The 15,240-nt window shown below is 34.4% G+C and overlaps 1 protein-coding gene across 3 annotated transcripts in view; it reads right to left on the bottom strand.

Annotated features, from left to right (window-relative positions):
* The window catches only part of LOC136030457 (uncharacterized), a 90,264-nt gene that overhangs the window by 61,674 nt on the left and 13,350 nt on the right, over positions 1-15,240 (bottom strand). For 2 of the 3 annotated variants that reach the window (XM_065709459.1, XM_065709461.1), the window contains exons 1-2: positions 8,919-9,020; positions 4,967-5,101 (exon numbers count right to left, since the gene is read on the bottom strand). In XM_065709459.1, coding sequence (XP_065565531.1) covers positions 4,967-5,019 — 53 coding nt within the window. In that variant the 5' untranslated portion in view covers positions 5,020-5,101; positions 8,919-9,020. Of the gene's footprint in view, positions 1-4,966; positions 5,102-8,918; positions 9,021-15,240 lie in introns of those variants that run through there. The other variant, XM_065709460.1, reaches the window with a different exon arrangement.

Below are 15,240 nucleotides of genomic sequence, written 5' to 3'. Positions count from 1 at the left end.
TCGCTTTTCTTAAAAAAAACTTCTATAATGGCCATCTCAAAATTTTGATTGGATGCATTTGAGGAAAAGAAGGCGTGGGAACGAGGGGGGAGCTTGATGCTCTTCAATTACGTTTGAATCTTAAAAAGGGAACTAAAAGTTATTATTTCCATTTGAATGAGCTCTTTTAGAAGTTTATAACACCACCTCTTGAATATGAGGTGCCTCTGGAGAAATAAAACTTGGAGCCTTATGGTCTTGGAGTTGGTGGGGAGAGGCTAGATTCGATCAGGTAACTTTTGACTCTTAAAAAGGGAACTAGAACTTTCAATTTTAAAAAATTTGAGTCCCCTCCCAAGTTGATATGATCACCTTTTCCGTAAAAACTTTATATGCCCTCGTGGGATAAGTTACAGCCGTTCCCTCAAGTTTCCTTTTTTATTTCATTTTTTTTAGGGGGGGGGGGTATGTAAACTCCAAAGTTTTTGTCATCTGATCGTTGGCATAATGCAAACAAAATGGCTACCTCAAAATTTTGATCGGATGCATTGGGGGAAAAGAGGGTGGGAGGGGTATTAGTCCAACAATCAATTTTGATGACTCTCAAAAAGGTAAATTGGAATTTAAATTTATAATCAAATGAGCCAACTCTGATGTTTATACGACCTTCTCTTACCACCCCTTGACCACCAACCCCCAGGGTATGATATACAAAACTTCCCCAGGGCTCTAAGGGGCTGTGTTGACCCCCCGAGGTTTTGTTATTCGATCTTTACGCTATTTTGAACAAAATGTCTATCTAATAATTTTGATCAAATGCAATCGAGGAAAAAGCGGTCTTAGTGGGGAGAGGGCTAGTTGCCCTCCGATCACTTCTGACTCATAAAAGGGCACTACAAATTCTGATCTACAATTGAGCGAGTCCCCTCCAAAGTCTATACTACCATCCCTTCCATAAAAATCTCATTTGCCCCCAGGGCATAATTTACAGCAATTTTGCAGATTTTAATTTACAGATTTTGATGGGCTGTGCTATCTCTGGAGTCTTTGTTACATGATCTTTGGTCTATTTGAACACCATGGCTATAAAAAAAACTCAATTGGACGCATTTGGGGAAAAGACAGTTGGCAGGGGGGGGGGGCTAGCTTCTGTCAAATTACTTTGGACTCTTAAAATAGGAATTAGAACTTTCAATTTCTGTTGATTTTATTCCCCTCTGAGGTTTTTGCGTTTCTTCCATGAGAACTTTATATACCCCCATGGGAATAAGTTACAACCCTACCTCCAGGCTTTAGGGGGTTGGGTGAGTATGTTGGCTCCAAAGTTTTTGTTATCTAATATTTCGACTATTTCAAACAAACTGACAGAAACAAAAACCTTATATACTCTCGGGGGACAACTTAAAACACTTGTCCCCGGACTCTGGGGGTTTTCGTCAACCCCGGACTTCTTATTATCTGATATTTTGACTATTTTTGACAAAATGGCTGTGTCAATTTTTTTTTTCGGATGGGTTGGGGTAAAAGGGCATGGGAGGAGGGGGGCTAGTTGCCCTCTAATCTCTTTTGATCCTTAAAAAGTGAACTATTACTTACAATTTCCAATCAAAGAGGCTCCCTCTGAAGTTTATACGATCATCCCTTCTATAAAAGCCAAATAAGCCCCTGGCATAACTTACAACGCCCACCCCCGGGCCCTTGGGGGGTTGTGTTGAGCCTGGAGTTTTTTTTATAATTCTTGAATTATTTCTAATAAAATGGCTATCTCAAAATATTTATCGGATGTATTGTGAGAAAAAAGGGCGTTGGGGTGGGGTTTAGTTGCCCAGTGATCTCTTTTGACTCTTGAAAAGTGAACTATAACTTTTAATTTCCAATCAAATGAGCCCTGTCAGAAGTTTATACGAGCATTCTTTTTGTAAGATCTGTATATGCCGCCAGGGCATACCTTACAATGCCTGTCCCCGGGGCCTGTTTTTTTTTCGACCCAGAGTTTTTATTATCTGATGTTTGAACTATTTTTAACACAACGGCTCTCTCAAAATTTTTACCAGATGTATTTGGAGAGAAAAGGCCATGGTAGGGTTAGTTGCCCTCTGACCTCTTTTGACTCTTAAGAAGTGAACTAGAACTTCGATTTCCAAACAAATAAGACCTCTCTCAAGTTTATACGAGCATCCTTTCTATACTAACCACATACGCCCCCAGGGCATAACTTAAGACGCCTGCCCTTGGGCCAGGGGGTGTGTCGACCCGAAGTTTTGTTATATGATTTTTGAACAATTTTTTTTAGCAAATTGACCAAATTGGATGTATTCAGAGTCCATATTCCAGTCCATTGTGATGTACGTCAAGGCGGAGTGTTGTCACCTTATATTGGCAAGATGTGTATTGATGAGATAACTGCCAAGATTTCTCGGACGTATTTAAAAGGGTTTATTGATGTGTCATATATTGCTTAGGCAGATGATATTTTCCTTATCAGTAAATGCAAATCTTCCCTGTCCCGAACAGTTCAAAGGGTTAAAAAAGGTTTCCTTGATATTGGACTAAAAACGATCTGATTTCAAAAGAAGTAAGCTATTATTTCTACTTTTGACTTCGTTTTGAATAACCTAGAGTTGTGATTTTCTATTATATTGAGAAAATTTTGGTACAAAGATAGAGTCCTGGGTATTTTTGAAATATCTCTCCTAGGGAAGAGTGACAATTTTAGAAGACGATTTATAAGCTTGATGACTTTGACTCTTACATTGGCACCTTGGGCAAATAGTATGGCACATATATGTCTCAAGAAACACACTTGACGTATCCCAACTGGCTATTGGAAATCAATAAGGGCAGAACTCGTAGTATTCGTGACGCATTAAAGTATATTGTAGTACCGTGGTACCAAAGGACTTACTTTAGGGGCTTCAAGACTGATCCTGGAAGCCGATTTGATTTACAAATACTGGGGTCAGAATAGTAAGCTTCAAAAATTACTTGATTTGCTTTTTAAATCTTCAGTTTAATGTAGCTCTTTTTTGAGACATTTCTACTGAGGGATAGATTTTTTAAAATTAATCTTTGCTCATCTTTGGTTTAATTTAATGTAGCTCTTCTCTTTTCATTGAAAATTCTTTTTGCAGAAAAAGCCTTTTAAAATTAATTTCAGGTCGTCATTAATTAGAATAGTCTTTTTATTGGTTAAGAAACGATTGAAAAGCCAGATTATGCCTCACTATTTATATTCTAGACAATATTTTCATTGGTTTTTTGTAATATATAACCTTTTAAAAATTTAGATTCACATAGTATACTTTGACTTATTTCTACACCTCAAGTTTCCCTGAAAAATTAAATGTAATCCCTATTCTCTTTCTGAGACATTGTATCTATGCTACTTTGACAACCCGGACGCACTTACACATTTTGTTTAGTTCAATAATAAAATTAGAAGCAGGAATAGCAGTAGCCTTGGAAGTTTTAACTTAAGACCCTCTAAGGCCTCTTATTGACAAGCATCAGAAACATAGTGCCTTTTGATTTCGACCTTAGTAAGTATCTTGACAACCTGGGTGCGTTTATACTAATTTAATCGTAGCAGAGATAGTAGTGGTTACAACTGTAGAAACAGTTACAAAAGCAGTAGTAATATTGGAAGCCCTAGAAGTTTCGTATTAACACCCAAAGATGTTGCTTAGATATTGCTAATACATCCCTCTGATCTGCTCATCCCTTCTGCTACTGCTCACAGTAGCAGAAGTAATGGCACACGCATATGGAGTGGCATAATTAATAGCAAAATCGGTTTCAAAATTAGTAACAGGGATACTATTCACATTGTTCCTTCTCACTTCTTGTTAGTTTCAAATTAAGATTGTAATCTGTTTTTGAGATGTTTCTGACCCATCCTTTTGATAACCTGAACGCATGTGTTTTCTTTTGACTTGGCCCAACATCCCCTCATCCAAATTGATACCATTAGCCTTAGGAATTGTAGTCCTAATAGCAGTCGAAATACTAGTATGTACGTAGCAAATTTTGCTAGTTCAACATGCCCCTAAGCCTGCTCTGATAGTTTCAACCTAATACTTTATGCCGTTCTTGAGATCCTCTTGATGTGCCTTTTGATGGCCTGCATACATTTAGAAAGTATTTCAATTTAATTTAATATACTCCTCAACATGTCAAATACCCTTTGCCTTAGTAGTAGTAGTAACAGTAACAGTGTAAGTAGTAGTATGTATGTAATACCTTTAGGCTGGTCAAACATTCCCCTAAAATTTCACCGCAAAACCCTTAGCTTCAGTGGTAGTACTAACAACGGTAATAGTAGTTACAGTAGTCGCAGCTTTAGTACAAGATATAGTATTAATCGTAGTAGCAGTAGCACTTGTAATAGTAGTAGTAGTAGCAGTGCCACTTCTAGCAGTAATAGTAGTAGTATATTTTTGAGTGTTTGTGGCGTTGGGTAAACTGAGACACAAGTAGACATATCTCCTTGTATATGGATTTTAAAAGTGATTATAGATAAGAGCCATTGACGCCACATCCGCCCTAACTTAGGGGTTGCCAAGCTACTCAATTGAAACTAGGATTTGCTATTGAGAGTGTTTAGATCTCCTGAAGGGTTGCTGGAAAGGCTTTAGAAGCCCCAGCAGAAAGTGGGCATCCATACTCGGCAGTTTTTGTCTGTTAGCTTCAATTTTACAACTATTATATGACTTTATTTCTGCTCGTTTTAGGCTTTGATATGGCTGCTTACTTTTCATTGAAAAGCCTAGAAAATCTTTCATTATTGACAAAAAAAATCTTCCTTTTTGTCATGCTACGACCCATTTATCAAGGGGAATGTGTCTAAATCTTGCTTGGAAGCAACTAAAAACCACAGACACGTTCACCTAGAACATTTTCCATGTATCAATAGTTATTATTCGAAAAAGAGAATGGCTTTGAGACATTTATTGGAAGACAGAAACGTCTTTAGAAGATATGTACTCACATCTTTGCTACAATACTTTGTCTGTACTGATCACTTCTCCATTCATCTTCCATTTTGTATAGATTTTTTGTAGATACTTCCTTGAGATAAGTTTCTTGAAATATTTATTCAATTGAAGCTATATCTTGTGTACGCCTGTAAAATACAAATAAACGCTTGCTTAAAACGAGATATACACCCTTGCATAAACAAAGGATTTCCTTACACTTTTTTTAGAAGCTTGATAAAGTGGTTAATGAAATAAATAATAAAAAAAAGGCAAAACATTCGAGTATCTCCTTAAGAATGAACCGTGTCATAACATCCAAAAATTAGATTTTACTTAAATTTTGAGAGATATTCTTCTCATGGACTTACTAGAAACCATCTTTATCAAGTGAAAACAAAGGGAAAGACAAATATAAATTGGATCAGACAATATTCTTTTTTTTAGTTTGCAAAAAGAACATAACATAGAAATCCCCATACAATACTAACAAAACAAACTGCAATTCTGAAATCTCCACAAAATACTAACAAAACAAAACTCCACATAATACTAACAACATCAAAATAGGTCCCGACGCATATTATAGTGTTTGGAACGACCCAAAACAAAGGAGACTTCAACTTCTAATGCACTAATTAACTTCCACGGAAACAAAACTCCCTGACTCCTCTTCCCTTACTAAAGATTAATCAACATTCTAAGGACAATGTGTTTTTATAAGAAACTTCAAGGAATCCCATAATCATACTCTATCATTCATCTTGCTTCCTTTCACACACCAATACCCACCTCAATCAACAGCCGAATCAATTTATTTTTTAACACTCACAAACATATACTTTCTTCCAAATAATTCTATATTATTCACGTTTAAGTATTACATAAGCTTTCATTAAAGCCATTTAAAACGCGAACAATACGGCTGGCTGCTTATTGTAAGAGTTTAAATATGCCAATCATCCTTCAAAACAAAGATATGGACAATTCTCTGAGGTAAGCTTAATTTCAAACTAAGAGCTCTCAAAGGAGGTAATCTGAAAAGTAGCTTAGAAAAATAAAGTAAACTTTTAATGATATTGTTTTCATGTTATGGATTCTAGGAGCACTGAAATGAAACAGATAATCTTCAGCTTAAATTTAGGGGTATTGTAGAACCTGTGGTACATAGGATATTTTCTGTTTGATTTAATTCTGAGTTCTTGTTGGTTTCATTTGAAAAACCATTTCTTTTAAAGTCTGATTAAAGTTTTATTTCGAATTGAGAAATCGATAACTAATGGGCCAATTTATTTTCTACCCATTTGAAAAGTAAAGATAGTGTATTTGAATTTTATTGCATGTTAGAGCATTGAAACTGGAATGATGGTAATAGATAAAAGTATAAGAATTCTTTGAGTATCGTGAGTACTTTTTATGATTAAATGTCAAAATGAGAGAAGACTGTAACTTAATAAAAATGGCGTACACTCTCTTTGCTGACAACGTACTTCCAGATAAGTGGTTTCCCTTACTAAAACTCTAATGTCAGGGTGAGCACAGCCTCATGCGTTAGATGTATCATACTCCTTAAAATCTAAGTGCATAGGTTTGCATATTTTTAAGAAGAATCCATGCCTAGAATCGGTTGCACTGGTAATCCTCCATCCAAAAATGACTGCCATACAAAGATCAGACACTGTCTTGCATGCCATACTCCCTTTTAACTGTCACCCCTGTGCGCTCATGGATCGTGTTCAGATTAATGAATGAATATAACTAGCCAAGGCGGATTCAGAATTACCACCCGAAGTTTCTTAGGTTTAAGAACGAACACCCTGCTTTTCCAAAAACTGAAGAATATTCAAGATTTAATAGCAGAGATCACCAGGACACATCCGTTTCGTTATAACGCCAAATCCATTGGGAAAGGATACTTCTTGCTTATCATCCCGAATAAATAGGTTCACTAGAATAGCGATGGCCTTGTCATTCAATCATTCCATCATATCTCAGACAGAATAATGGCAGCTAGTCTTCCGCATGAACACACAAAACAGAGTATTTTAGAATATTATGTCGAGTCTGATAATGCTGGTAAATCAACAAAAGACAATTTTTATGCTTTTCTTTCACCTTTACTCTCATTGATACCTTCCCACGACATTGTCCAACTTCTACAAGACTTTAACACCGCTCTCACATCCATCTGAAGAACAGCGTGTTCCTATTTATGGAATGCCTCTGCTAATGAAAAGAGCCCGTTTACTGCGGTCCTGCGCAATTAATAGCCTGACCTTCACTAATATGTTCTTCCAAGGAAAGATGATATACAAACATAATTTGCATAGTTATAATTCAAGTGTCAAGAGGATAAAAGACACAATTTTCATAAGTAAAAGCTGGAGAGCATCTATCACCAGTTCCCGCATTCGCAGGGGAGCTGAACCAGGCAATAAAAACCACAGATGTAACTGTATCTCCTTATCTCCATCTCAAGAAATGTGAGTAAGGGGCCAGTACTGCTTGTTTCAGTCTCCAGAGCCTTATAAATCACTGAATCAACGAAATGTCGACTGTTTAAATCGTCATTAAAAGTGAATGTCTTGGGCCCCAATCCAATCCTGAGGGGGCATGTAAAACTTAGTATAGTACACCACTTTGAAAGCTGCTGAGCCCTCTGCTGAGTCCCTATTGTAATTTTTGTCAATTTTTTAAGTTAAGTCTCTGCTAATCTAAGGACTTGTTTATTCATCAGCTACAGCATTTGTTATCTTTTTGCTTGATTTGATCATTAATTTTAATATATTTTTGTTTTAAGTATGTTATACATTCATAGTTGAAGTTGAAGTTGAAGAAATTATGCTCTCCTCTGCTTGACACTTAAAAGTTTTCTTTGTAAATTCTGGAACTCCAATAACTGATATACATTCATAGTAATGTTTATTCAGTTTAAGTTCGAATTACTATATGACGTTACCTCTGCTTGTCTATGGTTTGATTCTGCTCTTTAAATATGTTTGAAAAACATTGCCTGATCAAACTTTTTTTTAACTTAAATTTATTTTAAAACGGCTATTCTGAAACTGCTCGCAGCTCCAAAAACATCTGAATTCTTTCGTCAAAATCTTAATAAAGTAATTTTTAACTTCACAACGCCATTTGTAAATCACTGTTATCGGATTGATTCAGGGAATTCAATGACACAGTGGGATTTAAGTACCAGTCCAAAAATGGAAAGCCACAGTCCACAAATGAAGCAGTGTACCTGTCCCGCTAAAAAAGAATTCAATAAAACTAAGAAAACCCTTCCAATGGAATTTGCTCCTTTCCAAATTCTCTTGAGCTTTGACTTTAAATTTTCCATATACTTTTCAGATAGTTGTTTGCATAGTTTTAAGAAAATATTTTTACGCAGAAGAAGATAAAGGGTTTTAGTAACAGAATAATCACAATTAACAACAAGGCAGAAGTTTACAAACTCGTCCTTTTACGTACAGAGTACAGCCACTCTGTACCCCCCCCCCCCCCAAAAAAAAGGGTAAAATAAATTAATGAAAATAAATCATGTAACTTTTAAATTGTTATAAATAGTAATGATCTAACTTGATGTGAAAGGCAAAAAATTCGAAAACCATCATCAACTCTATCTCCTTATCCCCCTCTTAAAAACAAAGTGTTGAAGTATTAATGTGAATTGAGATATTTCACCAAGCAGGGGTTAAAATCACGCGTAGAACTTTAATTTAAGAAAACGAAAAGAATAAAAACTTCATCATCTAAACTTGATTTCATTTACACTGGGATAGGCCCATAAGGATCCAGGAGAAGATCCTGGGGGTGGAAAAAACTAAAGCTTAAATACGTCATCACGCAGATAATTGTTAATACATTATAGATGTGGTTTGCCTTAATCGCTTACGTCCATCACAAAATACATGGAAACAATAGCAAAGAGATTAAAGGTGTAAAAAAAACTTAACTGACGTTTCAAACGATATTGTATATAATATATATCGGATGTATCATATGTATATCAAAAATAATATATCAGTTTACATAGCTACTTAAACAATTCTAAAAACTGACTAATCTTTGCTTTACTGTAAAAACGCAACAAAAAAAATTGTGGGCGTAAAATGTGATAAGGTAAAGAATAAATAAAGTTATCACATCAGAAGCTAACAAGATTATATTTTTGTTGGTGATATCATTAACACATATTTTGTGCGTTTCTCTTAATCCCAATGTAACACAGTTTTTATTCCTATACAATAGTTAAATTATTTGTTGTATTGACTGTTTTGTTGCTTTTCGGGGGAGCATATTTCCCCTTGGTCAGGATAGTATCCAGGATTTTTGTTCGGGGGGGGATTTTTTGTTTGAAAAATTTGTTTCAAAAGCCAAAAATGTATTTTATAAATTTGTATTGCGTATTTAAGACTTGGACAAACATTTGGAAGGGGTTCAAACCTTTTAATCCCTCCCGTGAATACGACCTTGCTCCTGACTCCAAATAACAAAGGGATCTAACAAAACGAATTCTGAAGTTTTCATCTAGAAAACTGTTTAACTCACAGTGTTGTACTTCAATACTGTGTACAATACTGTGAGTTAAACAGTTTTCTAGAGGTTTTTCAAGTAACTTTTTTTTATTGTTTTACGAAATCTCTTTTCTTTTCCTTCTCTTCCTTACAAAATTAGACGGCGTTAGTGAAGTAAAATGAAATGAGCTCGTATGTTTTCAATCTTTCTTACTATTTACGATGATTAGAGAAACTTTTAATCTCCTTGCTAAAAAGCGTTCTCCCAATATCCAAGGGCAATTTCGTTTGATAAGATCTCCCCCCCCCCGTGAAACCTATTTTCTCTAATATGCTGAATACGAAAGTGTAACTCTCATCAAAAGAACTTCTCCGTTTGGGCATGCTTTCCTTATTTTTGTAAATAGAGCAAATTTCCTAAGACTCATAACTATCCTGCTGTAATAATTAAAAGGGTCACATATACCATTTTTGTAAATTTACAGGAGAGCCAAAAACCAGAAAAAAGTTTGTTGGCTCTGGTCGCTCTGAAGGTTGAAGCTAATGGACATAAAGAGAACAAAATCTAAACCAACTTTCTATGTTCTTTTCTGTGTTATAAAATAAATTTGAATTTTTCAAATGAATTCAAAATTATTCCATTTTATGGTGTATGCTTCCTTTTCCTTCACAAAAAGGAGACAAGTGTCAGGTCCCCATGTTATAGCTCCGTAAGATAATCCTCTTCTGTAAAAACTGGCGCATGTATCTTTTTATCATAATGACAGTACAAGATAGGACAATTCTGACTGCACCATTCATCTGACCATACAAATTATGAGTATACCCACGTCATATGCATAACTCATTTTCAACCAAAATGACATATGTCACCCTTTTAATGGTCATAGCCATACTGGCGTGTAACTTGATACCTAATAAATCTGATATACTTGAAATCGCCATGAAGATTCACTGTATTTATTGTGTATACGACTAATTCAACTACTAACTCACTGCAGAATCAAACCCCTGGAGACCACAGCTACATATGCTCCTTTTCCATTTTAATTTATCCAAAGTCTCCCTCTTTCAACCCTCTCAAGTTCTCAAGTTCTTATTTCCCTTAAACATTTCCTTGCGAAATTTATCGTTTATGATGCATCAAAATAGTTACTGTTTTCAAGGTTTTGCAAATTATTATGAAGGACTAGTTGGTGGGGGCGCTTCGCGCCCCCCCTCCCCAAGCCCCCCGCGCGTGTAAGTCGTTACGTGCCATATTAGTTACGTGCCATTGTTGTTGTGTCCCTGTGTCCCACCTGTGAATATGTCTATGTATATAAAAATAAGTTGTCCGTGGATGTGTCTGTCAGATGAGGTCATGTTTGTGTGTTGACTGACGTCATGAAGTTAGTTGTCGTCCTTTTTTTTGTGACGGTGACGTCATTAAAGATATTTAAGACATGCGTTCACGTAGAAACCTATTAATGTTTAACTTTAAAATGACTGATGAACTTACAATGGCAACAGCCGAGGAAGATGCTCAAAGAGTCTATGCCAAAAAACTTGCTGCTGATAGAGAAAGTATTTTTAAAATCAATATAATTACTACAAATCCTTGCATAACGAAGTAACTGTGAGAAAAACGCTGAATATGAGATATTTGAGTGTATATTACTTTCAGGGAATGGGAAACTAATCACTTCAAAATCAAAATCATCCGTTTTATTATACATTTTAAAACTTAATTTATTATTATCACAAATATTAATATTTAAATCTAAGAAATGATCTTCATGACCAGCGCCATGACTAGGCTCAAGAATAAGCTCTGATGGATATATATTTTTAGAAATATCAAAGAAATCCTTTCAATTTAAGACCAAAATATCGTCTAAATATCTTTTATTATTTGACAAAGCATGTTTTAAATTAATTGGATTATTCTTATCCATCATATATTTATATTCTAGTTGACTTAAAAACAAGTCAGCTATAAATGGGCTGGTATTCCCCCCCCCCCCATGGGAATTCCCACAATTTGCTTGTACAAATCACCCCCAAATCTTATATAAGTATTGTATAAAACAAATTCTAATAACTCAAAAATCATATCCAAGCTGTAACATCTCAAGTTAACTGTAGTATTAAAGCAATTTGTCCATATAGCTTTTTTATTATAAATGTCTATTTTTAAGAACCTTTTACTAGATAAGAGGAAAGATTTCTTGATAACAGTTTTTAAATTATCAAACACTACATTAAGTGATAAATTAGTATACATTGTCGTAAAATCGAAAGACTCAATTCTTTTAGCTGAAACCATTGTTAAAGAATCTATCACCTGCAGTGAATTATTAACACTCCAATATGGATTAAAATTCGAAAATTTTTTAATACCAGAACAATAGGTTTTAAGTTTATTTACATTTTCCTTTAAAATTAAAGAGAGGTCATTTAGCTGCTCCAGCAATAAACCGTGGTTTAGGGGGATTTTTATGAAATATATATATATAGATTACAGTTCTGTACTACGAACAGTATAAAATGCAACAAATTAAACCATATGCTATTTAGAAATAGATGAACCCCACCTCGTTTCTTCACCAAATACACCGGTAATCATGCGAATTTCATCTTTTATGCTGCAAAGAAAAATTTTTCTGCAATAAAATAGAATTTTGCACCAGGTTATGGCAATATTTAGGCTGAGTCTTACAGAAGGCATATTAGGGATTAATATCTGCATCTCGCATCTGATTTTCTAACTTTATTTGAATTGAAAAATTCTTTTAATTTTATCTGAAGATCTTAAGAGGTTTAAAAATTCAAGAATAAAATTTGAATTTTTGAGGGATTAACAAAAAAAAATATGGAAAGAAATTTCTAAAACAAAACCAAAGACGCATATTAAACTTAAAACTAACATAAATAAAATTCAATAATTATTAAAACTCAAGACAGCCAGAAATTGCTACTGAAGGATAAATGAAACCCAAAACGAAGAGAAATTAAAATAAAATATAATATCAACAAAAGGATAACAGATACTGATATAGAAGAAAAAATTAATTTCGAAACAAGTAAAACTAATTGAACATCTATGTCGAGCTTAAAAAAGAACCTAATCGTAAAAAATCTATAGCTTATTGCTTAGCTTCTCCTTTACTGATAACAAAATATGTTATAATTTTTTTTCGTACGTGCAACATAGAAAAAAAGATAAACCACAATGAAATAAAATCTAAAACTGCCAAAATTTCCAGAAATTAATAGGTAATGGTTATATAATAAATATTGAGCTTATTTTTAAGAGTTTTTTCTAATTATGTTGATTTTTTTAGCAATTTTGTTTAACTGTCCTCGAAGCTTTGAAACTCTATTCAAAGTACTCATAATTTTCAGTAAAAGCCAAACAACACTATAGGCTATAGAACTTATGCTTTTAGGAGAGGGAGGAAGGGGAAAGAAGTCAAAATCCTATCTTTACTAATTTGGTTTGTTTTAAGTTTTATCTGAAGGTTCATTTTAGTTGTGCTTGTTTATGATTTCCGTATTCATCTGTATCTGTTGGCTTCAGTTTAATATGGATTTTTATTTTCTTTGAAAACATTCTTTACCGGGAATTTTTTAAAGGTCATGAAGGTTGATTTCTAAGTCTCTTTTAAGTTTATTTATTCTTTCGCTTCACTACAAAATTTTTATCTAAAATAGTGCAAAAATTGAGCTAACGGCCAAATCTGAATGCTAAATGTTACAGATTATCGCAGATATTGTTATTTAATCCCTAAGCTATTCAATCTGGCTTGATTAGAGCTATCTGCTAAAACCGTTGAACCTATTTAATCTGATTCAAAGCCACCTCAACAGTAATGGCATGTACCCTGATCAACAAGACTTTCAGCCAGGTAAATCAAACAGTTCATGGTAACGAACTGTAGTAAGGAGCGACCTGGCTCAATAGTAAACGAAACTCTAAAAAACGGAATTTTGATGCTAAAATATACATCAAAAGAATCGAATTTTTATGCTGATTTTATAAAGTTTCATATCTAAGTGAAACTTTATATAAAAACATATATAAGTTTCATCAAATTTAGTCTTTGTCATCAAAAGTAACGAGCCTGAGAAAATTTGCCTTATTTTACATAATAGGGGAATACACCCCCTAAAAGTCATGGAATCTTAACGAAAATCCCACCATCGCATTCGGCGTGTCAGAGAACCCTATGGCAAAATTTTCAAGCTCCTATCTACAGAAATGTTGAATTTCGTATTTTTTACCAGAAGACAAATCACGGGTGCGTGCTTATTTGTTTTTTTTCCCAGGGGTCATCGTATCGACCAAGTGGTCCTAGAATGTCGCACGAAGGCTCATTCTAACGGAAATGAAAAGTTCTAGTGCCCTTTATCAATGATCACAAAAATTGGAGGGCACCTAGGCCCCCTCCTACGCTCCTTTTTTCTCCAAAGTCAACGGATCAAAATTTTGAGATAGCCATTTTGTTCTGCATAGTCAAAAACCATAACAACTATGTCTTTGGGAATGCTGTACTCCCCCAAAGTCCCTGGGGGAGGGGCTGCAAGTTACAAACTTCGACCAGTGTTTACATATAATAATGGTTATTGGGAAATGTACAGATGTTTTCAGGGGATTTTTTTGGTTTTGGGGGTGGGGTTGAGGGGAGGGGGATATGTAGGAGGATCTCTCCTTGGAGAAATACGTCATGGAGGAAAAGAAATTCAATGAAAAGGGCGCAGGATTTTCAAAAATTACTATAAAAAAACAACAAAAAAATAAACATGGAAAAGTTTTTTCAATTGAAAGCAAGGAGTAGCATTGAAACTTAAAACGAACAGAAATTATTACGCATATGAGGGGTTCTAAAATACTTTATCATAAAGAGCGAGGTATTTAGGAGGAGATAAATACCTCGCTCTTTATGCTATAGTATTTTTAGTAATTTTAACTATTTATTCTACGGCCTTTCTGATTCAGGGGTCATTCTTAAAGAATTGGGACAAAACCTACGATTTAGTCTAAAGAGCGAGGTATTAACGAGGGTACAAATCCCCTCATATACATAATAAAAATTTAAGAATATAAAAGTTTGTTACGTAAGTTAATTCTTAAGTTACGTATATTTTTACTAATAAAAAAATTCGTTAAAAATTAAAATTTATAATTGCCTTTTTATTTAACCGGAAAATTGCATGACAACTAGGCCTCCTTCCCCATCCCTTATTTCTCAAAATCGTCTGATCAAAACTATTAGAAAGCCATTTAGCCAAAAAAAGGAATGAATATGCAAATTTCATTTTAATAATTTATGTGTGAAGAGCCAAAATCAAACATGCATTAATTCAAAAACGTTCAGAAAATACATAAAAAAAAACTAGTTTTTTTAACTGAAAGTAAGGAGCGACATTAAAACTTAAAACGAACAGAAATTACTCCGTATATGAAATGGGTCGTCCCCTCCGCAATCCCTCGCTCTTTACGCTAAAGTTTGACTCTTTGCCACAATTTTGCTTTTTAAAACAATTAAAAGCTTTAGCGTCTTTTAGGGATTGCGGAGGGGACATCCCATTTTATATACGGAATAATTTCTGTTCGTTTTAAGTTTTAATGACGCTTCTTACTTTCAGTTAAAAAAACTATTTTTTTTTATGTAATTTATTAAGACTGTTGTCCTTGAGACAAACAGCATTTAATGAAATTATCTGGAAATAGGAATTCCTTTTGACTTGATTTTATGGCAACTTGTGAAGGCTATTGATAAGGT

This window comes from Artemia franciscana, chromosome 8 (assembly GCF_032884065.1).
Source record: "Artemia franciscana chromosome 8, ASM3288406v1, whole genome shotgun sequence".
NCBI lineage: Eukaryota > Metazoa > Arthropoda > Branchiopoda > Anostraca > Artemiidae > Artemia > Artemia franciscana.
This window is presented reverse-complemented; position numbering and strand designations above follow the sequence as displayed.